General features: G+C 37.2%; 4 protein-coding genes across 4 annotated transcripts; 1 reads left to right on the forward strand and 3 right to left on the reverse strand.

Moving 5' to 3' along the window:
* On the forward strand, nucleotides 4,510–8,888 carry LOC109829816 (probable glutamate carboxypeptidase 2). The gene is made up of 11 exons (XM_020396867.1): nucleotides 4,510–4,598; nucleotides 5,790–5,871; nucleotides 5,976–6,068; nucleotides 6,160–6,312; nucleotides 6,438–6,506; nucleotides 6,863–6,950; nucleotides 7,103–7,186; nucleotides 7,645–7,733; nucleotides 7,952–8,068; nucleotides 8,154–8,294; nucleotides 8,706–8,888. Exons 1-11 carry the CDS (start codon nucleotides 4,510–4,512, stop codon nucleotides 8,886–8,888), a joined length of 1,188 nt encoding a protein of 395 aa, XP_020252456.1.
* LOC109847148 (profilin) lies at nucleotides 9,691–12,520 on the reverse strand. Its single transcript, XM_020416395.1, has 3 exons — nucleotides 12,245–12,520; nucleotides 10,334–10,471; nucleotides 9,691–10,180 (listed from the first exon to the last, which is right to left on the reverse strand). The coding sequence occupies exons 1-3, from the start codon at nucleotides 12,365–12,367 to the stop codon at nucleotides 10,046–10,048; spliced, it is 396 nt and encodes a 131-aa protein (XP_020271984.1). The 5' UTR covers nucleotides 12,368–12,520; the 3' UTR covers nucleotides 9,691–10,045.
* On the reverse strand, nucleotides 14,346–18,283 carry LOC109847157 (profilin-1). The gene is made up of 3 exons (XM_020416404.1): nucleotides 18,045–18,283; nucleotides 15,279–15,416; nucleotides 14,346–14,854 (listed from the first exon to the last, which is right to left on the reverse strand). The coding sequence occupies exons 1-3, from the start codon at nucleotides 18,165–18,167 to the stop codon at nucleotides 14,720–14,722; spliced, it is 396 nt and encodes a 131-aa protein (XP_020271993.1). The 5' UTR covers nucleotides 18,168–18,283; the 3' UTR covers nucleotides 14,346–14,719.
* LOC109847162 (endoribonuclease YbeY-like) lies at nucleotides 20,692–23,743 on the reverse strand. The gene is made up of 5 exons (XM_020416408.1): nucleotides 23,352–23,743; nucleotides 23,020–23,271; nucleotides 22,839–22,934; nucleotides 21,334–21,496; nucleotides 20,692–21,214 (listed from the first exon to the last, which is right to left on the reverse strand). Exons 1-5 carry the CDS (start codon nucleotides 23,682–23,684, stop codon nucleotides 21,210–21,212), a joined length of 849 nt encoding a protein of 282 aa, XP_020271997.1. The 5' UTR covers nucleotides 23,685–23,743; the 3' UTR covers nucleotides 20,692–21,209.

The raw sequence follows: 23,989 nt of genomic DNA on the forward strand, positions 1-23,989 counted from the left end.
TGAGCTCTCTCGTTAACATCCTCGTGTTTTCTATATCTGGTAAGGGGGTGTTTGTTTCAAGCTTTTTTTTGGGATTACAACTTCTAGGATGCCAAAATGGGTTTTTTGGGGTTATGGGATTCCAAAAACAGTGTTTGTTTCAAAAAATATTATGGGATATGAAATTCTAAAAGAGGAAAAAGCTGACAACTTTTAGCATTTCCCAAATCCAAGCTTTGAGTTGCGATTTGGCTTGGATGTCTGACAAACCCCAGTCCACCTCAGCAGCGCCACTCCCGATCACCCTAAAACAGACCGATACCATCACCCCCGCCGTTTCATTCCCCGCGCGAAAACCCTAGGCCTCGTTCCCTCTCTTCCGCGCGAAAACCCTAGGCCTCGTTCCCTCTTTTCCGCCTCCACGACACTCCTATTCGTCGTCATCCTCACCGGACTCCACCTGGTCCTCAGTTTATTGGCTTGCTGCTGTTTTGGCTAATCTCACTTGCTGAGCCTACCTCACTTGCTGAAATTGATTTGGGGTTTCTAAGGTTACCTCACTTGCTGATCTAGGGTTCCAACTGATCCTCTCACCGACCACGCAGGTATATCTCCTCCCTTTGCCTTCAAAATTAGGGTTTCGAAAAACATGATTTGGGCGTTTTTGTGAAATTAATTCTGGTTCAGTTGGGTGCCGACAAATTTTTCAGCCATGGAGGTCTGAACTATGTTGCTGGAATTGTTTGGGTTGGCTTGTTTACTTGTTAATGATGGCTTGTGCTTTAAACTTGGGTGCTTGTGATTTTGTTGCTGGAAGGCTGTGATTTTGTTGCTCGTGGTCTGGGATGCTGGGTTTGTTGCTTTTGATTTGCGTTCAGTTGGGTTTAGAGTGATTATAAGCCTTTGTATTTGGTTTGACTTTTGAGTTCACAATTTACATAGATTATTTAAAAAAATTTGATAGTAGATTTTGAAACCTGTAAATGATGTATATAATATTAAGGAAACTCATGTGTTGATTTAAAGATGTCATGTTGTATTAATAGAACTCAGGCATGCGTATGGGTATAAATTTGCATTATTGGCACACTTGATTTTGACAATGAATTTGTACTAAAAAATGCAAGCTAAATATTTAGTATAAAACAAAATCACTTCATTTGAATTTATTGATCTTGACATCAAAAGTTACTTATGCTCACGTTTTAGATATTTTTTGATTACAACTACTTTTTACGTGTTTTAATTTAGGTTAAAACCCATGTTGAACATGTATATTGAACTTCCATGTAGATGGACGATATTGATGAAGAAATGCTAGTGAGGATGGCTTCTAATGCCACTATCTCTGCGGTCATTTGTGTGTTTGCTTATGAAAACTTGATATTGCACTACTTTTGAAGACTTTGACATATCTATTGCTTTCGTAAACTCATTGTATATTTAACAACTTAATGATGTAACTAATTTTGTAAGTTGAACACTTAGTGGTGTAGCTTTATGTTATTAATTTTGTATATTTAACAACTTAATGATGTAACTAATTTTGTAAGTTGAACACTTAGTGGTGTAGCTTTATGTTATTAATTTTGTAAGTTTAACAACTTAATGATGTAACTAATTTCACTACTCTAATTGCAATCTCACGATAACTTTGGTTCTTTTGCAGGTTTATATAAATATCATTGGATATGATACTTGATAGCAACCTACATTGCACGATATGTATTGGTATGGCTACTTTGTATTCTTCTAAGTGGGCAATGATGATGGTCTTAGTTAAGAGAATGCAATCTACAATGTTTTGTTATGTTTAGGTAGGGCAATCTAAGATGATAAAGCTGGCCGACATCGCATTTACAATGTTAGGTAAGGCAATCCATTCATGTGATTGCAACCTACATTGCATTTACAATGTTCGGTGAGACAATCCATTCATTTGATTGCAACCTACATTGCAACACCATTGTTAGATGAGGCAATCCGTGTATTCAATTTTAATACCTATATCTGAGCCCCTAACTTGGTCCTATTATGGGATTTCATGCTGCTGGTCTGGGTTGCTGGGTTTTGTTGCTGTATATGAGAGTCATAAGCTTTTGATTTGGCCTGTGTTGTTGGGTTTTGTTGCTGGGTTTTGCTGGGTTGCTGGGTTTTGATTTGGCCTGGGTGGCTGGGTTTTATTGCTGGGTGCTGGGTTTTGATTTGGCCTGGGTTGCTGGGTTTTTGCTGGGTTGCTGTGTTGCTGGGTTGCTGGGTTTTGATTTGGCCTGGGTTGCTGGGTTTTGATTTGGCCTGGGTTGCTGGGTTTTTGCTGGGTTGCTGTGTTGCTGGGTTGCTGGAGGGCTTATGTTTATATATCCAGTTTCATTTTCAGATTCATATACATGTTTTGTTTGCTTTTTTTTGTTAAAGGGGCCTGAAACAAATTTTTTGCCTCTCATATACAGTTTGCTTGTTGACTTGTTCTTGATGGCTTGTGCTTTAAACTTGGTAGCTGGTGATTTTGTTGCTGGAGGTCTGTTTTTTTGCCGCTGGTGCTCTGGGTTGTTGGGTTTGTTGCTTTTGATTTGGGTCAGCTTATGTTTCAGTTCCAGTTTTCATCTATTGTTGTGGGCTTGCTTGAAGAGTAAATACAAGAGTATTTGGTTCAATGGTTGTTTTTAATGGCTACTTTGTATTCTTCTAAGTGGGCAATGATGATGGTCTTAGTTAAGAGAATGCAATCTACAATGTTTTGTTATGTTTAGGTAGGGCAATCTAAGATGATAAAGCTGGCCGACATCGCATTTACAATGTTAGGTAAGGCAATCCATTCATGTGATTGCAACCTACATTGCATCCACAACGTCGGTGAGGCAATCCATTCATTTGATTGCAACCTACATTGCAACACCATTGTTAGATGAGGCAATCCGTGTATTCAATTTTAATACCTATACCTGAGCCCCTAACTTGGTCCTATTATGGGATTTCATGCTGCTGGTCTGGGTTGCTGGGTTTTGTTGCTGTATATGAGAGTCATAAGCTTTTGATTTGGCCTGGGTTGTTGGGTTTTGTTGCTTTGATTTGCTGGGTTGCTGGGTTTTGATTTGGCCTGGGTTGCTGGGTTTTGCTGGGTTGCTGGGTTTTGATTTGACCTGGGTTGCTGGGTTTTTGCTGGGTTGCTGTGTTGCTGGGTTGCTGGAGGGCTTATGTTTATATATTCAGTTTCATTTTCAGATTCATATACAGGTTTTGTTTGCTTTTTTTTGTTAAAGGTGCCTGAAACAAATTTTTTGACTCTCATATACAGTTTGCTTGTTGACTTGTTCTTGATGGCTTGTGCTTTAAACTTGGTAGCGTTGCTGGGTTGCTGGGTTTTGTTGCTGGGTTGCTGGGTTTTGTTGCTGGGTTGCTGCTGATTTTGTTGTCGTTGCTCTCTGTTTTTAGCGCTGGTGGTCTGGGTTGCTGGGTTTTGTTGCTGGGTTGCTGGGTTTTGTTGCTGGGTTGCTGAGTTTTTTGTTGCTGGAGGTCTTTTGATTTGGCGCTGGTGGTCTGGGTTGCTGGGTTTTGTTGCTGGGTTGCTGGGTTTTTGGCGCTGGTGGTCTGGGTTGCTGGGTTTTGTTGCCTGGGTTGCACGCATTTGTTGCTGGTGATTTTGTTGCCGTTGTGGGCTTGCTTGAAGAGTAAATACAAGAGTTGTTTTTTTTTATTGGGGGTAAGCTCACCAAAAATTCTTAAATTCACCAATTAATATTTTGGTGATCCTAAATTTTGTTTGCTACCATTTGGGATTTCAAATTCTAAAATTTGTAATGCTATAATTTAAGTTTGAAACAAACACAACATTCTAAGTTTTGGTATTTCAAATCCCAAAATTTTGTTAAAACAAACAACATTTTAGAGATCCCAAAACCAACCAAAAAATTTATGGATTTCAAATCCCATGTTGTTTGCGGAAAAAGTTGCTGTATTCATTGCTGCATTCATTACAACTTCAATCGTTACAATGAAATAAAAAGATAGCCTTTTTATAAGACTGGTACACAATGAAAACAAAATAGATACAACTCTTTTCAAACAAACGCAAGATCTGTTCATCATCTCTTGCTTGCGTGGGTCTTTTGCCTGTGACGGGGATGTTGATATCCGTGGACCACCGGGGCACTCAGATCTGGTCCGATAAAATCGGGCAGAGTTTCGTCTATCCGCGGGGGGGATTTTAGAAACTCTGAACTTCGTCGACCGACGTGGGGTCTAGAAGTTATGAAGCTTATATCTCGGCTAAAGCGAGACACCAGCTCTACTTAGTATCACCGCTAAGGGCGACACTAAGGGAAAATAAAGAAAAGGGGAATGAAGAAGGGGGGAAGGCTCCTTTGCTGCAGAAGGCTCGCTCACTCCTCGATCCGGCAGGGCTTCGCCGCTCTCTTAGAAAACCCCGACTCCTTCCTCCGGCAGGGCTTCGCCGCTCCTCTCTGGAATTTCAGATCTCAAAGGCTAGAGCTCAAGATCTGAAATTTCTCTCTCAAAACCAAGGCCAAGAGAATGGAGGCCCTAGGGTACGAGGGGGATGACAGGATTGTGGGGATACAGAATGTGATTGGGGTTGTTGAAGGGGAAGAAGAACCAGACAGGTAAAATTTTGAAGGCTAGTTAATCACTTGAAATAATTTACACTTTCCCCTACTTTGCACTTATATACCCTCACTTATTTTTCACAGCACGTACATATCCTAAAGTTTTTAAAATTGCACTAGAATACCTTGTATTATGCAAACATGAGAATATTTCTCAGGAAAATCCCATGTGACACTCAAATGCTAATTGTACAACTTCTTAATTCTAGTTTTTGCTAAGTGTATTTTTAAACCTACATTAATTCTATTTTAAACGTACCACAATTCTATTTAAAGACAGCATTTGTTGGTCTTAATGGTAAATTAAGGGTTGAAAGGTTCTAAAATTAACATTTGAATATCACATGTATCCCTATATTAAGTAATAAAAAAAACACGTGTGAATTTCGAATTATTATCCTCACGTTTGCATAACGGAGGGTATGTACAAGGCTAGAATAAAAAATTTTTTAGGATACTTAATGAGTCCTGCTGAATACAAGTGAGTATATATAAAATTATGGATACGTAAGTGCTTACTAGCTTAATCTGAGAGAGGGTTTTTTTGCTTGTAAACCCAAGGTTTCCACTCCTTTCGAAATCTCTCTGAAACCTAATATGTCTTACTGAATTATTTTTAAACCTACTTTTATAGTGTAGCACTTTAAGGGGCCGTTTGGTTGTATGTTTTTACCACGTAAAATGATGGAAAGTGTAAAAAAATGTGTCCCAATGTCAGCTTTCATTACTTTACATTGTTTGTTTAAATTCTCTTTTACATGAAAAGCTTACACCTTTTGATGAGGTGTCACCGAAAGCAAAATCACCAAAATTAGGAGTGATTTTGTTGGAAAGCTTACACAATGTCATAAATATGTCCAAAAAAATAATAAAAAATTTAAAACCTTGTAGAAAGTGGTGAGGTGGATAATCACTTTTCATTTTGTGTCATAAATACTCTAGTTTACATTATACTATCCAAACAATGTAATACTATTATTTTAGGATTCACAAAGATTCCTAACCAAACAATGTAAACACTCAAATGAAAAGTGATGAGGTGGATAACCACTTTCTATTTTGTGTCATAAATACTCTAGTTTCCTAAAAGCATCCAAACAACCCCTAAATCATATTTCTTCTTGCTAATAGCTTTTTAAAAATAGTAATCAATCATCAATAACTAGGGTGTATCTTTTTCATCTTTAGGTATGTAATTTTGGGTAATCATCGTGATGCATGGACATTTGGAGCTGTGGATCCTAACAGTGGCACTGCTTCTTTGTTAGAGGTAATTATGCATTCAACAATTTACCCTTTCCCTATTTATTTTCATGTGTCTTGAAATGTAATAATCCATGAGGCTAGGATTACATTTTAACCTATTGAATGCAGTTAGCACAGAGGCTAGGAAAGCTGCAAAAGAGAGGATGGAGGCCTCGGCGATCCATTATCTTATGTAATTGGGATGCTGAAGAGTATGGCTTGGTCTCTTTCTCGTACTCATGTAGATGTTTTCCCCCCCTTCTCCTTTCTGTCGATGCCTCTACTAATTCACTACATTCATGCATTTTTATAGATTGGATCGACTGAATGGGTTGAGGAGAACAGGGGGATTTTATCGTCAAGGGCTATTGCTTACCTAAACGTAGATTCTTCTGTATATGGTCCTGGTTTTCACGCAGATGCAACCCCGCAACTTGATGAATTGCTCAAACAAGCAGCTAAACAGGTCTCCAGGATTCCTACCTTTTTTCTTTGGTTTCATTTTTTTAAAAAAAAGTTGAAGTCTTGCATTTATGTTCGTTGTGAGTTGTAGGCTTGCTGATTTGTTTTCCTATTGTATTAATTGTGAAGGTTCAAGACCCCGATAACTCATCTCAGACATTGTATGAATCTTGGGCAGCATCTAGTAGTTCTCCCTTGGTAAGTTGGATAAACTATCTCATGATCAATTTTAAGTAGATAGTTGGTATACAAAGAACTATTTACCCTTGCATCAGTGCAAAATAGGAAGATTTCGGGATTAATCTACTGATTCGAGTATTCTTATTCTTTAGGTGTACCGACTAATCAATGGATAAGATCCAGTCTAGTTTCCTTTTATTGACTATATCTCGCCTTTTCCATGTCATCTAATTTATGACATATGAAAGTTGAGCAGTTGGTTTGTTCATTTCCATCTACTCCCAAAGAAAAATGTTTCAACACTGTATAAATTTAAGTAAGACTTGCTCTTGCAATTGAACTAAAGAGAGAATTTTCTGCTTTGCATGTTGAAGATTGGCAGATTAGGTGGCGGATCAACAGATTTTTCAGCTTTCCTTCAACATGTTGGAATTCCTTCACTCGACATGTTCTTTGGAGGAGGTGCTGGTCTTCTTTCCTTTTTTTGATTTCTTTCTTCTCCTTTTTCTATCATCTTAAATGCTAGTTAGAAGAGTTTGGCAATACGGATTTTAGAATGGAGGATTACTGAATTATCCTTTTTTGCCCCCCTTATTGCTGAAACATGTTTGCAGGATACCCAGTTTATCACTCCTTGTATGATGATTTTGTATGGATGCAAAAATTTGGGGATCCATTGTTTCAGAGGCATGTAGCAGGTACTTCTTTCTTGATTCTTCAATTAGCATGTATTATATTTTCTTTTCGATATGTTCAGTATTTTCATGCTTCTTCTTTTTAAGAGCTACTTCAAACACAGTATGTACAAGCATTGTTCCTGTTCCCTCAAAATAAATAAATAAATAAATAAAATATTTCTGTAAAATAGGGTGCCTTTCATCTTGATGGCTCTGATCAGTATCCATGTTAGGATGAGCTCAGATGGTTAACTGAATCTGATATGATTTATATGCAGCAAACACAATAAGTTTGTGATGAGAAATCAACGGAAGAAAAGAAAAATAAGTAAATAATAGTTTCAAATGCTATCCATTTATCATTACGCAACGCCGCTGCTGTATACAACTAATAGTTTCAAATGTTAGAACAGAACAAGTGCTGGATTTTGGGCCAAAGTAAAGTACTACATTCTGATAATGTGTCTCTTATGATATAGCGGCAAGTATTTGGGGATTAGTTGCTTTAAAGCTAGCAGATGAGGAGTTCTTGCCTTTCGACTATATCAATTATGCTTTTGAGCTCCAGGTACTGCTTATTTTATTTAACAAACAAACTCACATGAAACTTCACAGATTCGCGTACGAGTGATGTCTTCTTGTGTCCAGCACAAGCCGTTCTTTAATTTTGCACTATGTACAGTTGAAACAAGTAGAGCAGCTTATAACGGTTATAACAACAGAATGAAAATCATCTTAGCATAATTTAACTTAAGATGCTTTCATTTTATTTTCCCTTCTGAACAGAAAAGTACGAAAATCCTAGAAGAGGAGGACTTGAGAATGCTTGTAAATTTCAGTCCACTGTACAAGTCTATTGAAGAGCTGAAAGAAGCAGCCACCAAAATGAATAACGAAAAAGAGGTATCTTTAAAGATATTTTCGATTTTTCTCCAAAGAGATTTATTGAGACTTGACAATGCAAAGGGATAATATTTTGATATTTTAGGCACTACGAAGGAAAAGTTGGAGATTGAACTGGAGGAAGGACCCGATAAAAGTTAGAGAGCTTAACGATAGGCTGATGATGGCAGAACGTGCATTTACTGATCGAGAGGGTCTCTTTAAAAGACCATGGTACAAGCATCTGGTAGGTTTTGCTCACTTGCAATCTGCTAGTCACTTAATTTCTGAATAGGGTAAGTTGTTGACACACACCCTTTGTATTGTAGTATGCTAGCCCTTTATTACTGCTGAATTTTTTCATGACGATCTGATTCCAAAACGCACTCATCATTCCGCTACCTGCACCCGAATGTGTTGCTGAGAAATCTTTTTACACTTCGGTGTGGTGCCGAGAGGGCCCCTATTCCCTTATGGACCTCTTATTGGTTTGAACTTGTATCTTCGATAGTAGATATGCAAACAACTCCATTTAGATATGTAAACATACTGAAGATCAGAATCATGGTGTGGTACAAGGGTGTATCTGTAATTAACCCTTTTTTTTTAAAAGATCACCCATATTAGTTTCCAATTGAAATATGGGATATTTTGGCAGATATATGGACCGTCGCAGCACAATGATTATGGATCCAAGGCGTTTCCAGGAATAGACGATGCAATTGTGAAAGCCAGGAGTGTGAACACCTCAGAATCATGGAAATTTGTACAGCATGAAGTATGGAGAGCTGCCAGAGCTGTGAACCAAGCCTCAATGGTTCTCAATGGTGAACTCACATAACGTTAGTACTTTGTTTCACTAAGTTACGTCAAAATGTTTGCACAGTTTCATTAGTTTGTCAATCATGTTAGCTTCGTGTGGAAAATTTCATGAAATAATTAAAGTACATCATGCAATATAGTTTCCACAACCTACATTTTCTGAAATAACTGTTTCCTCACTAGTATGTTAGCAAAAGGTGGCAACTTGCATGTCCTTTCATTATAAAATTTAGCTATGTTACTTCTTTATAAAATTATAGAATTTGCTTTTTTCCCCAAACAAGGGAGCCGAACTCAAGAATTATGATGAAATAATTGATAGAGGTTATGAGAAGGGAAAAGTCGGAGGGGAAAAAGTCATTAGGTTGTAATATCTCTCCAAAGTTTCATTCAGATTTTAAATTCTCATTTCACAAATGTTGGCCTACTCATCACGCTAGTAGTTGTTTTCCTGTTCCTTTTAAGGTTTCATTTGAGGAAAAAGACAATCTCAGATCAACCTTTTCATTGTGTAAGGTTTAAAATAAAAAAGAAAACATGCTTCCAAACTTTACAAAGGCGATAAAAATTAAAAACAACAAAAAACGATTTAAAGAGTATGCAGAACCTGCCGGTAGTAAAAACAAATTCAAGACCATCAAAGGGAAAAAGAGAACTCTACATGTATCTCAGTTCATAACTAGATGCACATTTGAATTATCAAAATATGCACAGACGTGTACATAACCATTCAGAAATAGCATGAACATATTGAACAAGATAGCATTAAATTAAAATTACCAGTCATGTAATTTTTTTCTTTTTACTATACCAAACACAAAGAACTCAAAGAATACATCACCTGCAAAATGATATACATTGTTTATTGCGATAACCAATACCACAAGAAGCCACTTATACCACATCAAAAAGAAATTCAAATAGAACACAACTTTTTCTAACATGCAAACCTAACTTATGAATAATCATCACAACTCACCTTAAAATGCCACAATAACCCCAATCAAAGGAAAAATACAGACAGAATTTTGATGGGACATGGATCATAACAAACACATTAACCAAATATCAAACCCCTTACGAGAGTCCACATAATTGTTGAACTGACAATTATTCATTTCAAGCATTGCAATGCAAGGGACCACACCAAACCCGAATAGAAAAAGGGAACACAACCTAAAATCCCTGTTCATTGAGATAATCACCAAGCCTCTCAACAATCATATTGCACTGCCCAGGAGTCATTGGCTCATCATAAATGCCAAAGATTAAAGCAAGAGTAGTTTTCTTGATTGTAACACCTCCTGTACCCTGAAAGAAACAAGCAAACAACCAGTTCAATTATGATAAGGATAAATATCTTTGTTATAAAAACAGAGCATAAAAACCATGAATAATCTTATTCTGTTTCTCTTTTCTATAACAAGCAACTGGCAGGGGAACAAGTAGATTAGATTGCTTTACCTTCTTTCCTCGAATAACAGCCCCTGGTTCGCCTTGGATAACCATGTATTTTGCACCACCAAGGTATAATCCGGTCGGTGCAAGAGTTCCAGGTTCATCAAAGTCCTTAATAATAGCATTAATCTCCTCAGGCTTGAACTACAACATTAGTTCAAAAACACATTTTAGAAAGACCTTAAAAACAATTTACAAAAATGGTGAAAAATGATAAAGATGCAGGGAGTGTGCTTCTTCAGGCATTTTAATTCCTCATAATTGATTTTAGCGTGGTTCTAAGAAAGCTGAATACATCTCAATGAATCAAAAAAATTGTGGTTAGATCCAGGAAATTAACTAGCCAACCTCCTAAATATCAGACGTGTACTCTTATCCAGTGTAAGGAATACAGCAATGGAAGTGTTTCATTTAAAGAAGGCAATGAAGGGAAAAAAAATCACATGTTAAGTGCTAATATAATCAAATTAATGCCTTCATATCATGCCTATTAAGTTGCAGATATTTCAGAATCTCAGTAGAATTCTAAAGTATCGTCTTAACCCATGCGACTTCATCCCGTGCCACTATACATGAAACAGATGCACTCAATAACGAACAAAGTTGTCTAATTTAATCAAGGCCATAGTGTGTGATCATACATAGAGTTCGAGTTCTTTCACAAGTAACCAGAAGCAAAATACAATAGGGGTAATTTTTTTTATTGGTCAAACTAATATAATATGTTCACTGAAATAATCCCCTTTCTTCCTAATTAAAGATATGCTAAATACCGAACAACTGATGGGTTCATCTGAGGAAACAAAAGCAAAATAGTACACCAGCTTAAAACAAGATAAAATAGTTAAAAGAAATCGAAAACAAGAGAGAAGTCACAGATATAAAAGTACTAGAGACTAGATCAAACTAGCTAGAACAAAGCAAACTATCGGCCAGCTGCACAAGGTGCTTCTCCAACTTATTGCAGCGTGCAAGATTTAGATCAAGAAGAAAAGCCCCCAGTGTGAATATCCAAGATACCTCTAACATCCTAGCAGCAGATATTAGCCTGGAGATTGTACTCATTATTCAGTAAAAAATGTTCAACTTTAACCAACAACAAATGCTTACTCAACCTATAAGTCTGGCTAGAAATTATCAAGTATATACCTCTGAAACTCCCATATGAACGTAGTAGACATTGGCAATAACATAACAGATATTGTATTTCTTATAATGCATACAGTTTGTCCAAAGTCCAAACAATTCTAGGAATATCATGATTTAGAAAGTTAGCGATACATTCAAAGACGAGATCTTCAAAATTACTCAAACTCGAAACTAATTCCACTCGTCTCGCCGGACGAGACTCGGTATCCGATCAACATCGAACACTTCATTATACCCGTTACCCTTTCCAGATTTGAAACTAACTTCCCTCTTTCGACTAGATCCCCAAATCTAAAACATGTAACAAGAAACCATTGTGGCCAGCAATGTTGCATGCAATCCAAGCCGCCGAATTCACTGCGGGAAACCAACTTCTTTCATATTTCATAGCAACTAACTTCCACAAACCTGATCGCAAAATTTCGTCCAATCAAATCTAGTTTAAAAAAAAAAAGGAGAAGATCAGAATCATTTTGATCCTCGCTAGTATTCGAAAAAAATAGTCCACGCGATTCATTAAATCGTGGATTATCGATTCCAAGATGCACCTTTCTCTCGCAACCACGCAGTACATTTTACATGCACTGATCAGAAACAAATCGACGAGATCCAACATAAATAAATACAGAAAATCGGTCAACCGCAGCTAAATAGATTCGGATCAAGCACAAACACCATACAGCTGATTAAAGAAACGCATCAGATCTAAACAAAACGAAGATCTAATTTAAAAAAAGAAACAAAATAGAGGAAGAAAAGAGATCGAACCTGAGGGAAGTTCTCGCTCTGAGCCCAGACGCTGCCGTCGTGGCCGAGGATGGCGGCGGACGTGAGATGCTGGCCGTCGATTTCGCACATCAGGTGATCGTCGACGTACGCTTGCCACGACATTTTCTCTCTCTTGGTTGCTCTCTTTCTCTCTCTAGGGTTAGGGCTTTTTTTTTTTTTTTTTCTTTCTTTCTTTTTTCTCGTCAAAATGTGAAGGTGAGATGTAGGGGGAGAGGGAGAGGAGAGTTTGGGAATATTTCCGCTGTTTCGAGTGGTGACAGCGGATGCCAGAGCCAACGACTGGTTGGAATTAAATCGTATTTAAGATTTGGCCTTGGCGTCCGGGAATTTGCCTCTAATTTCCTATCTTTAATCAAATAAATAAATAAAGTAAAAAAAAATAATTATCAAAATTGATAGGGGATGAAATGAGGAAATCAGGAATATGACGGAATATGCCGATTTGTAAGGACCTGGTCCTAAAATTCTGAGTTATTTTGAAAGTTCAATTCGCATATATTTGATGTATTATTAATGCAATAAAATTAAACCATAACATATAATTTCTCCACTTGTAGTGTCAGTGCTTGAGCATCTAATTTTATCTTTAGATTTTGATCAACCATATTTAAAGCGCATCATATTTGGACCATCTACAGCAGAATCTTCAAAACAGACTTTAAAAAAAAACTACAAACATACTTAAATATTGTAATATAACTATCCAATTAGGGTCCGTTTGGATGGAGTATTTTGCCCCGAAAATTGGGAGGGAAGCTGCAAAAATGACAGTTTTTTGGTAGCTTTCCCCCAAAATCACCTCTTAAGCTGCCAAAAAGCTGCCATTTTGACAGCTTTCCTCCTAATTTTCAGGGCAAAATACCCCATTCAAACGGGCCCTTAGCTGGTCACGTAGAGATTAAAAAAGACCAAACATTTTATGTACATTTTGTTTCTTTATTTGACTTGCTACGAAGTTAGATTAAGTTATGAACAATGAGTCCTCCAAAGGCATATCAAATTTACCTATTTTAGACTCTGTTTTGAAACATGGCTTGTTTGGCAACTCCTCAAATCGTAGAGCTAAAGATTGGCCCAACTTTCCCTAGGCCAAAAAATGACCTTTAAACTAGCTCTTTTGCAGACCAATCCCTCCCGATTTACAAAAGATCTGGTTTAGGACAAAACATGGCCAAGTTTAATCCTAGCCCAATTTTGTAAGGACCGTCAAACCCGCCCTTAAGAGTATTGTTGGAACGCTACACATGGATTTTACTTTAGGAGTTCACACGAGCTGCCTCCTTTTAACACTATTAAAACCCCAAAAAGAGATCTTTTCCAAAAAAAAAAAAAAAAAACCCCAAAAAGAGATTAACGAGGTTTTAACAGCTTTTAGAGAAATGACACCTCCATCCATCATTGCAAGAAACAGCTTTTAACAGTCGCACGCGCCGCTCGCGTCCTCGAACCGAATCTTCTCGACTACTGCTCTCGCCCTTTACAGGCGGAAGACAGATAGGAAACACCTTCGCGTCGTCCGCTCGCGCGCCGCGGAATTCTAGGAGCCCAACCGCCCGCTTCAAATCCTGGCTCCACGTAAGCAATTTCAACTTTTTTTTTTCACTTCTGGGCTGAATAAAAATTCAGAAACCATAAAACTTTGTTCGGGTGGCTCCACGTAAGCAGATTTTTACGGGAAACAGAGGAAATGCGAACAAAGACGTGCAAACTGACGAGCAAGCAAACATTATTTGCCCCCATCGAAAACTTCTTGCTCTGTTCCAACAGGAAACACACGCATATCTTCCAATCTCAGCTACAGTAGTTAAGAGCTTTGCTACATGGACCCAAAATATAGGATCAATAGGGAGAACAAGTGATATATCCCTCCTATTGGATAATGAGTTGATCATCATTAATGATGGTCAACTCATTATCCAATAGGAGAGGGACACCTCACTTGTCCCCGCTATTGATCCCCTATTTTGGGTCCTTGAGGAATTTTTCCGCAATTAAACATGGGGTTTTTTAGTCGGTGATGGAGATCCGAAGATGCTACGGTCTATCCTTAAGCAAGAAAGGGTTTCAGATCGAGACCGCCTGCCACATTAACTCAACATTTGCTACAAATTTCATTCACCCGCACGATACAAACCTTCAAGTAAGAAATACAAGCACCCTAAACCACGAAATTTCTTTAAGAAACTCGAGCACATGCAGCTCTGTCGGTAACAAAGACGGGGAAGCAACACAGCATAATTCCTCCCAAAAAAAAAAAAAAACACAAAACGCATTATCCGAACCAAACCCAAAGACTCCAACATCCTATCTATTTCTCCACAAGATTATTACCCAAAACAAAATGCAGGAAAGTACTAGCCCATGGTCATATGCTCAAAACTGGAAAGGAGGCGATATCGCTATATCCCAACGAGGGTAAAAAAAAAAAATGGATATTTGGTGGTGCTGGCGGCACTACATGCCCTGGTCGATGAGAAAATCGCCCATCCTCTCTACAACCATGTTGCACTGGCCTGGAGTCATGGGCTCGTCGTATACGCCAAAGATCAGGGCCTGGCCGGTTTTCTTTATTGTGATGCCGCCTGATCCCTGCCAAATGAACACAAATTTCAGCGATTCTTTAAAGATTAGGCATGATTGCCAACAACAAAGGGGTTCATGGTATCCCATGGCTTATTTATGCGCAGATCAAGAACACGGTGGATATTCTAAGCTGAACAGGAATAGAAAGAAAAGGATGTAGCAAAAAAAGGGTTTCTTGTTTTTGTCTGAATTAAAAACAAACTAGAGGTTTACACTCCCATTGGCAAAAACTCCGAGAAATATGCAGGTCTCTTTTCTATATAGAATGTTGCTCCGATTTACAACTTCACCTTCAGATAGAGACTGTCTAGCTTTCAAAGTGGGGAAAAAACGTAATATTTACATTCAAGTTATTCAGAGAGCAAGATGAAAAAGTGATAAACTCATGTAAAGAAAGCACAGGAAGTGCAAAGAAACATAAACTGGTCACCTTCTTTCCACGGATAACGGCCCCAGGTTCTCCTTGGATTACCATGTATTTTACACCCCCAAGAAATAAACCACCGGGAGCAAGGGACCCGGGTTCAGCGAAATCATTCATAATACCAGTGATCTCCTCAGGTTTGAACTGCATATATGCAATAGCTCTTTATTAGTACGTGATAAAGACTAAAACCAGGATAGGGCACTAAGGATCTTAACACGCATGGGTGAAGACGAAGGTCAACCAGCTTACAGAAGAAAAATAAAATCAACAGAGGAATGTAAATCCTTGTAAGGGAAAACCATTGCCATCTAAATATTTCAACCTACAACACATACTTAACGTCCATTAATACAAACCAAAAAAAAAAAACAGAAACAACATAAGAAAATCTTGAGATTCTTGGCCATCATTTTGACAAAAGCGATAGCCCCAGTGGAAGGACTAAGCTATAGGTTCATGGCTGCAAGGCCATTCGCACTACAACCAATTATACAAGAGTACCAATCCATCGATCATCATATCTTGGCCAAATAATCCTTTCCCTTTCTCAAATACCTTGAAGGTATAAATGTGCAATAAAACTGGGACCAGGTATGCTACAAGCTATACTAACCTACTGACATAAGTTACATCTATATCTTATGGGACATTTAGACAATGAATTTGTCAACACATCAGGCATAAAAGCATGTGTTCAAACACTGGTACTTCTCAAACGTTCATGTGATGTTTACTTCCATTCATGTACCAAAGGCTAAATTTTAGTTGAAAAATCAGTAAAATTATTGACTTGTGTGAAACTATGGTAAGTTTAAAATAAAGTTAGATGTAAGAGGAGAAATACATTGAGCTACACTAATACTAAATATTATATATGCATATAATCATGGTTATTTACTATATAATTAGAAATATTTTTTGGCCTTCAGATGTAGGGATATGTATGTTTGTATATGTGTACATATTTGTACATGACCTCATGTCCTACTTTGTATCCCGTGCACTTGTCAAGTCCACGTTCCTGTCTACGACCAAGGTAATTGTAGCTACATTAAGAATTTAAAAAATGCTGAACAGTGCAGGCCTATAAATGGTTTAACAGTATTTGGGTCAAATAAGGCTTATGTATTGTTTACGATTCATGAAGAAAATCAGTCTGGCTCATATATACTACCCAAAAGATGCTGAATAATCAAGGTTTGTGTGTATAACCAATCAGATGGATGAGGAGGAGGTTAAAATAACTGATCCAAACATTCAAGTGAAAGCAAAAGATCTAGGAAAAAAAATCACCACAATAAACTCTTTCATGAACTCAAAAAATAATGATCAAAGCCATCGACGAAAAATATTTAAATTCATCATTTTTAGTGACATATGGACCATCACCCTCCTATTCACGGGCCTGACCTACTTCCCATGAAATTGGAGCTGCCATTGATTAAAATTAGAAAATCCAAGAAAATTATGATAGTGATAATGCAGGTAATTCTTTCAATCTAAGAAAATGTTGTAGATGCTTATTTTCAGAATAAAAACACCCTAACAGTAATCTTAATATAAATCAACGCCAAGAAAGATACACACATTACATCATCTAGGCACGATGACAACACCTAATCATATCTTAACAGCCATATGATGAAATGGGAAAGAACTAGTCAACCCCCTCAGGATTAGAAACTAATCAGATCAGTTTTATATCAAATCAATCACATTCAGATCCATGAAAAATAAAGGAACTCCTAGCTCAATCATATCAAATATCATCAAAACCATCGATTCAAACAGATCGCGAGCATGACGATTCCAGAACCAATCAGGTCCACCGATCATTAATCAGTACTTTCTTCGCATTACCAATTGTTCTTATTGATCATTCCCATTAGTGCTTTTCAACTAAATGTCATAAATGCTAATATTCACACTGATAATATCCTACATTAAGACTAATTTAAATAGTAAATCATCGCAAAGGAAAATATTCATTGTATCATCTCACTACAATGAAAAACCCAGATCATTGGGGTGCCAAACCGTATCCGAAAAAATATCTGTAACCATATCCGTTAGTATGCAGATATGGTTACTCAAATCTATAACCGATAGGATATGGTTACGGATATGGTTTTGTAGTGAAATATCTGTATATGTATTCGAAATATCCGAATACATATTGGTCATAGTCTTATGATAGTTTCGATTCTTAGATTATAATTTTGTGGTTAAGTTTGATGATCAAGATGTCTAGTCTTAGCTTTTCAGTTATGATGAGCATATTAACGAACTCTTTTGTATCACATGAACTATATTTTTCTCAATACTATCTAGTTTTCTCATACCCATTTTGTATCTGTATGCATATCCGTTTATATATCCGCATCTATATGCGTAACTATATTCGGTTGACGGATATGGATATAAAATTTCCTTACCGAGGTATATCCGTATCCGAGATGGGTAAGATAAGCGGATATGGATATGGTAAGCATCATATCCGAGCCGTATCCGGACCGAATGCACCCCTACAGATCATACTTTTTGATTCATAGAATTAAATGAGAAAGAACCAGTCGATGACGATTAGAAACTAATTAAACCAGCTTTGTATCAATCTAATCACATTCAGATTCATCTAAAATAAAGCAAACCCCAACTCAATCAAATCAAATCGCATCAAAGCTGCGACTTCGATCAGATCGCAAGCATGCAGGCTCAAGAACACCGCAAATCAAAAACCTAAAAGAGAATGGAGATGACAGATCGAACCTGAGGGAAGTTCTCGCTCTGAGCCCAGACGCTTCCGTCGTGGCCGAGGATCGCCGACGAGGTGAGGCGCTGGCCGTCGATGTCGCACATCAGGTGATCATCGATGTAATTCTGCCACGACATTTTCGATTTCTCTCTGACTTCCTTTTTTTTTCCTTCTTCTTGATTTATGTTGGTTCTTCAAATGCTCGCTCGCTTGATCGCTGCTTCTTTAAATTTTGTATCGAGGAAGGAGGAGATAAATAGGGAGGACTGGATCTCAAATGCTCCTCAACCGCAGATTTAATCCGATTGAATAAGTGGCCTTCACGTCCGCCTTTAAACGTGGAGGGTAATTTCTTTGGCTTAATTGCATTTTAATACCCCATAGTTTACCTTATATACCTCACTTAGTTTTGGAAGCACTTATGTGCCTCGAAGTTTTTTAAACTTGCATTTATACATCTTCTTGTTTTAATGGCAATTAAATACCCTAAAGTTTTTAGAACGAACACGTAAATACCCTAAAGTTATTAAAACAAGCACTCTGAAGTTTTTAAAACCACTATGTAAATACTACAAGCTATGCAAACTTGAGGGTATTTAAATGCAAGTTTTAAAAACTTTAGGACATTTAGTTGCAAGTTCTAAAAATTCTAGAACACATAAACTTCAGCTTTAAAAACTTTAGAGTAATTAGGGGTTGCCAAAACAAGTGAGAGTATACAAGTGAAAGTTTTAAAAACTTTAAAGTATACAAGTGTACCAAATATAAGTGATGATATAAAAGTGCAAAGTAGAGAAAACTATAAAGTATTTAAGCATAATTTCTTTTGAGTTAGATGTGAGGTCACTGAGGTGGATATAAAGAAACAAAACTATGTTTGGTTTGAGGTAAAGTGAAAGGAAAAAAAAAAGAAATGGAAAAGAAAAAGAAAAAGAAATAAGTTTTTTTTTTAATGCTTGGTTAGGAAGAAACTTGTAGGAAGAACTTTAAAGGGAAATAAATAAAAATAAGATAGAAAGACGGTTAACTTAGCCTTACATATAAGCACTGTCGATGACCCACATGCGTGGGAGATTCTAATATGACTTCCACTGTCTTAGGTTCGATTCTCGTGGCCTCATTATAATTAAAAAAACCTTTATATATAAAAAGTACACTAAACCCCATAAAATCACAAAAAACCCCCTAAACTTTTTGGAATTGCCAAAAAAACCATTAACTTTTGGAATTTTGTAGATAACCCTCATAAATTAGAACCAATAAACAACATGAAGAGGCATTTTAAGAGTTCATTGGGGTTTAGTGAAATCTATCAAAAGGCGCACCTTTGTTTTGTGTAAAATTACACTTAAATACCATGTTGTTTACCTTCCGCAATCCTACCTTGAAAATATGATTTTGATATGCTTAACACTAAATTTAACAAAAATTTGGATCTCCTCCAATTAGTAAATGATAAAATGTTCTAAAATTAGCATATGAGTATCACATCAAAATTTGGGAGAATTCTCAAGTTTGCATAACCAAGCATACTAAAAGCAAAATTAGAAACTTTAAGGTGTTTAAGTGAACCTATTTACAACTAAGGGTATTTGTATACAACATTGGGTAAACAATACAATATGTAAGTGTAATTTACCCAACTACTAAAAAAAATGGAGGACAAAAAATGTTTGGTTATATGGAATAAAAGTTTTAAGAATTTTCTAAACATTACACATGGATAAAAATTTAGGATAATTTGCGCTTTTATGCCATGAAACTGTTACTTATTTTAAAAAAACTTCGATGCCATTAGACTTATTTTTAACACTTAGATGTCTCAACCTTTCATTTTAAATTTCAACTTCACGAACACTAAAGCGCAAATCATCATATTTGTAGCGAAAGTGTAGTACATCAAAGTATCAAAAATAAATTTCGTGACATCGAAGTAAAAAAAACAACAACTTTGCAAGGCCGAAGTACTAATGTGACATCAAAAACTTTGTGACACCAAAAACTTCGTGACATCAAAACATTTATTATAGGTGTGTAATCAACTTTGCAATGTCGAAGTACTAATGTGACATCAAAACATTTATTATAGATGACACACACATATATATGAGATTAATGATACATTTATTGTAGATGACACACACATATATATAAGATTAATGAGTATCATTGACAAGGAGGGGGTTCCCTTATTGACAATGATGTGACACAATCCCCATCATGTGAATCAAACATGATTAGGATTGTGCTACATCATTGTCAAAGAGTAAAATATCATATTTGTCAAAGATACCCATTAATCTCTCTCTCTCTATATATATATATATATATACTTGGTACCAAACACAAATTTTGTGCTTGGTAATGAGGTATCATATTCTCATCCACTTATTCCAATTCCCAACTAATCCCTAACCTATATGAATGTGGACCCCGATTTCAATAAGTGGAGGAAAATATACCACCTCACTACTAAGCATAAAAACTTGTGTTTGGTAACAAACATACCCATTTCTCTCACATATATATATATATAGTTAATTTCAATGGATAATTAAAGTTGAATCAAGATTTTAGCAGAAAATAATACTGTTGCTCTGTCTGGTATAACTTGGAGGATTGACTAGCCCTACATATCCAAAATGATTTGAGGGACCAGCATCAGAAAAAGCTCGGTAAACTTATAATAACGTCTGGAGAAACAATTTCCGATTCAACAGCACGGATAGGCTTCTCCTTTCGTACCCCTAGCTTCAAATAATCAACACTTTACAATTACAGACTGAAATTACAAGAAATGATACTGAAGGAGAAAAACAGAAAGGAAAAAAAAAGGAAAAAAGATCAAGCTTGAGCGTCAGCATGCCATGCTAAGCATCAAAATGCATATGCTTGTAAATGGACTCTGTAACATTGTCTTCATCACTAAAACTTCCGTTTCATCAGACAGAGCTTCCGCCTTGTCATAGTGCTCACAAGTTGTCAAATATCCTCTAGTGCTTACAAGTAGTTTCTTGTTATACCCTCAATCTTACAAATTTAATACTATTCAAACTTACCGAACATGACTAATGCTCAATATCCACATCAACAGAAGATATGACAGAACTTTGGTTCACAAAATCAGAGACTGATGCCTTCTTTTCCCATATCTTCAATAGCTACTCATGTAAAAACTCTCAAACTGCCAAGCAATATCAAATACTCATACATACAACATAAACTCAAGGATAAAGGGGACAAGAAACACTCATATAAGGATCAACAGAAACACTAGTTAACAAACAAGAGCTAAGAACTTACCATCAGGACCTTCTTTTGTTGTGTCATCACATGCACTCGCAATCAGACCCTTGCCTTTCCACCCAAGACCTTTTAAAACATGTTCTTCCTCCTTCTGCATTTCGATCTCAGCCTCTTCACTTATCTCGTGATCAAAGCCCAGAAGATGCAATAAGCCGTGAACCTAAAGTGAAGCTGAACCAATTAGTTCGTATAATCTATGACCTTGTTGTGTTGCACTTTACACATACATTTAATTTGTGTGAACTGTATGATGTCTTGATAATATCTCATTGAGGTTCTTCTTTTGTTTTGTGTCTTGCGTGTGTTTGAGAAGGCAACTGAATACTTGAACTTCTTTCTCATCTTAAAAAAATCTATAAGTCAAACGATAGAGATCAATCCTCTTTCCCGTGCATCTGATGGTTTCAGCTAAACCTAAGCAGCAGTATCAATCGAACCACTAACTAAATAGGTGAAAATTAACCACAAGGTATAAGATCCGGCTCATAAGCATTGACGACAATGTGTCGCCATCAATTACGGTGATTATACATATGGATTGCCTGCCATGAACTTGAACAGTAAGGCACAAATAAATTTGAAGTGTAACAAGCCAGGAAGTTTTCAATTTGATGATTGCAGTGATGAGACTTTGATTTAATGTTAAACTGAAACTATAAGATCAAGCAAGTTTGCTCCGATGGAACAAGCAAGATGAAGTTGTGTTCAACATGCCTAAATCAGTTAAACTAGCATAGTTAGAAGACTAAAACAAGAGGCCCTTCATGGTTTAGCTACCAAGAAAAAATATCAAGTTATGCCGAGCTCGAGCTCAGCTGTTATCACAGATTCAGAAAGATTAACTTTTCAATTACTCTGGTTGGTGCTTATCAATATGTCTAATTACACTAAGAAATTTCAGTTCTGTCTTGACTCGACAAGTTGAATCATTCACTCCTTCCATTTGCTGTTGAATGAGCACACTACATGTTGATATGTGCCATCACGTTCAGGAACGCACTGGCATATTTCTTTGATTAATCTATTAGGAGTCAGAATATAGCATTTCATGAATTAGTATCATACAATTTAAGTTAAAAGATTTCATTAATGTACCACTCCCCTATTTAACCTTCAGTAGGCTCTTCATCTTTCTAAAGGACCATTCATTCTTGAACAATTGTACCACGATCATACCTGTAGTGGATTATTTATGTGAGAAAACAAGGCCTCTGACACTAATAGATTTACATTTTTTTCTGGTAATACAGATCAGGCAACAATATGAAATCTTACATCTTAATTCAAGAACTAGATTATAAAATTGAAATAAAGAAACAACGAGCAGCTAGTTCTTTTTTATATGCCTCTACGCACAAATAGGAGAAGAAATGCCATTATCCTTCATAACAAAATATGAAGAAGCGTTCACATTATATAAACTAATCTACAGATAAGCATTCAAAGAAATCAAATTTAACATTCTGCGATGCTATTGAAGAAAAAGAAAGTTTCGAATTAACCATTAGAATTCGACTCTCATCAAGAAGTGAATGCCCTCTCTCTTCCGCTTGTCTTGCAGCTGTCTCGACAGAGATTACAATATCTCCAAGCATTAACTGCAATGATAAAGGAATCAGGTCATGTGTTCATCAAGGTATCAAAAATTCTTAAAGCCGCTGAAGGAAAAAAAAAACCCAATACCGTTGGAGTATCAAGCAGAGGAATGTGTTGCGACATTGAAAGAACATCAGTAGCAGCGTCGACACCTCTCCAATCTTTATTAAGTTTTTGCATAAAATCATCATTGCAGAGCAATAAAGATAGCTCGGCATTGTCAAATCTACCAACTTCACTTATCGAAGTGTCTCGGGTTTTGTACTCCGAGTTACTGAGACCATCAAATGCAACTTTCATAGCCAAAGGAACGTCGTCTGCCAAAATTTCTGAAATTTTCTGCACGCGCATTTTCAAAAAGGATCATCCCACCCAGGCAATCACAAAATTAACGAACTTGATCAAACCAATGAAAGTACCATGACTTGAGGATCACAAGGCAACCCCTCCTCAACGCAAATCTTGACTTCGAGCTCCAGTTTCTTCTCTTTGGGCCTCGATTTCCTCTTGGGCGCCTGCGGCCTCCTCGTCTTTCGAAACCCTCGCAAGCCCACAGAGACATGATTTCTTCTCCTCAAAGAATCAAACGAGCCGGTCGAGATATGGGAAGAGATCGGGGACAGCGATGACGACAATGAAGAGATCGGAGATCTCAGCGGCTGAGAGGGAAGGGACCATGTTGAGATCGGTGATTGGAGGAGATGAGAGGATCTCGAAGCGAGAGGGAGAGCTCGCGTGACGATTCGAGCCATGGCGGGAAAAGCCGGAGGAAGGAGATGAGGGAGGGAGGATTTTGCCCTAAAAACGTTTGAGGGCAGGGTTTTAGGAGCGGTTCGGGTTGGGCCGGGTTGGGTCGGCATCCGCAGAATTTGGACCCAATTCATTATTATCTTTCGTGGGCCCGCATCCCCCACAGACCTGGACACGCTAGAAAATACCATGGGCACGACCACAAACGTCTGGAATCGGGTTGAATTTATTACGCCCAACAAATACTCGATCCACGCTAATTTATTCTAGAAAAACCTCCGTACTTGAAAGCCGTGCCCAGCTGCAA

The sequence above is a fragment of the Asparagus officinalis genome, chromosome 1 (assembly GCF_001876935.1).
Source record: "Asparagus officinalis chromosome 1, Aspof.V1, whole genome shotgun sequence".
NCBI classification, from domain to species: domain Eukaryota; kingdom Viridiplantae; phylum Streptophyta; class Magnoliopsida; order Asparagales; family Asparagaceae; genus Asparagus; species Asparagus officinalis.

Coding starts and splice junctions, on each gene's coding strand:
- LOC109829816 (XM_020396867.1), top strand. CDS start 4,510: ATGGAGGCCCTAGGGTACGAGGGGGATGACAGGATTGTGGGGATACAG. Junction 4,599..5,789: donor GGGGAAGAAGAACCAGACAG/GTAAAATTTTGA, acceptor TTTCATCTTTAG/GTATGTAATTTTGGGTAATC. Junction 5,872..5,975: donor GCACTGCTTCTTTGTTAGAG/GTAATTATGCAT, acceptor TATTGAATGCAG/TTAGCACAGAGGCTAGGAAA.
- LOC109847148 (XM_020416395.1), bottom strand. CDS start 12,367: ATGTCGTGGCAAGCGTACGTCGACGATCACCTGATGTGCGAAATCGAC. Junction 10,472..12,244: donor AGAGCGAGAACTTCCCTCAG/GTTCGATCTCTT, acceptor CTAATGTTGTAG/TTCAAGCCTGAGGAGATTAA. Junction 10,181..10,333: donor CTGTTATTCGAGGAAAGAAG/GTAAAGCAATCT, acceptor TGTTTCTTTCAG/GGTACAGGAGGTGTTACAAT.
- LOC109847157 (XM_020416404.1), bottom strand. CDS start 18,167: ATGTCGTGGCAGAATTACATCGATGATCACCTGATGTGCGACATCGAC. Junction 15,417..18,044: donor AGAGCGAGAACTTCCCTCAG/GTTCGATCTGTC, acceptor GCATATATGCAG/TTCAAACCTGAGGAGATCAC. Junction 14,855..15,278: donor CCGTTATCCGTGGAAAGAAG/GTGACCAGTTTA, acceptor TTCATTTGGCAG/GGATCAGGCGGCATCACAAT.
- LOC109847162 (XM_020416408.1), bottom strand. CDS start 23,684: ATGGCTCGAATCGTCACGCGAGCTCTCCCTCTCGCTTCGAGATCCTCT. Junction 22,935..23,019: donor CTCTGCTTGATACTCCAACG/GTATTGGGTTTT, acceptor TTATCATTGCAG/TTAATGCTTGGAGATATTGT. Junction 21,497..22,838: donor ATGAGAGTCGAATTCTAATG/GTTAATTCGAAA, acceptor GCTTCACTTTAG/GTTCACGGCTTATTGCATCT.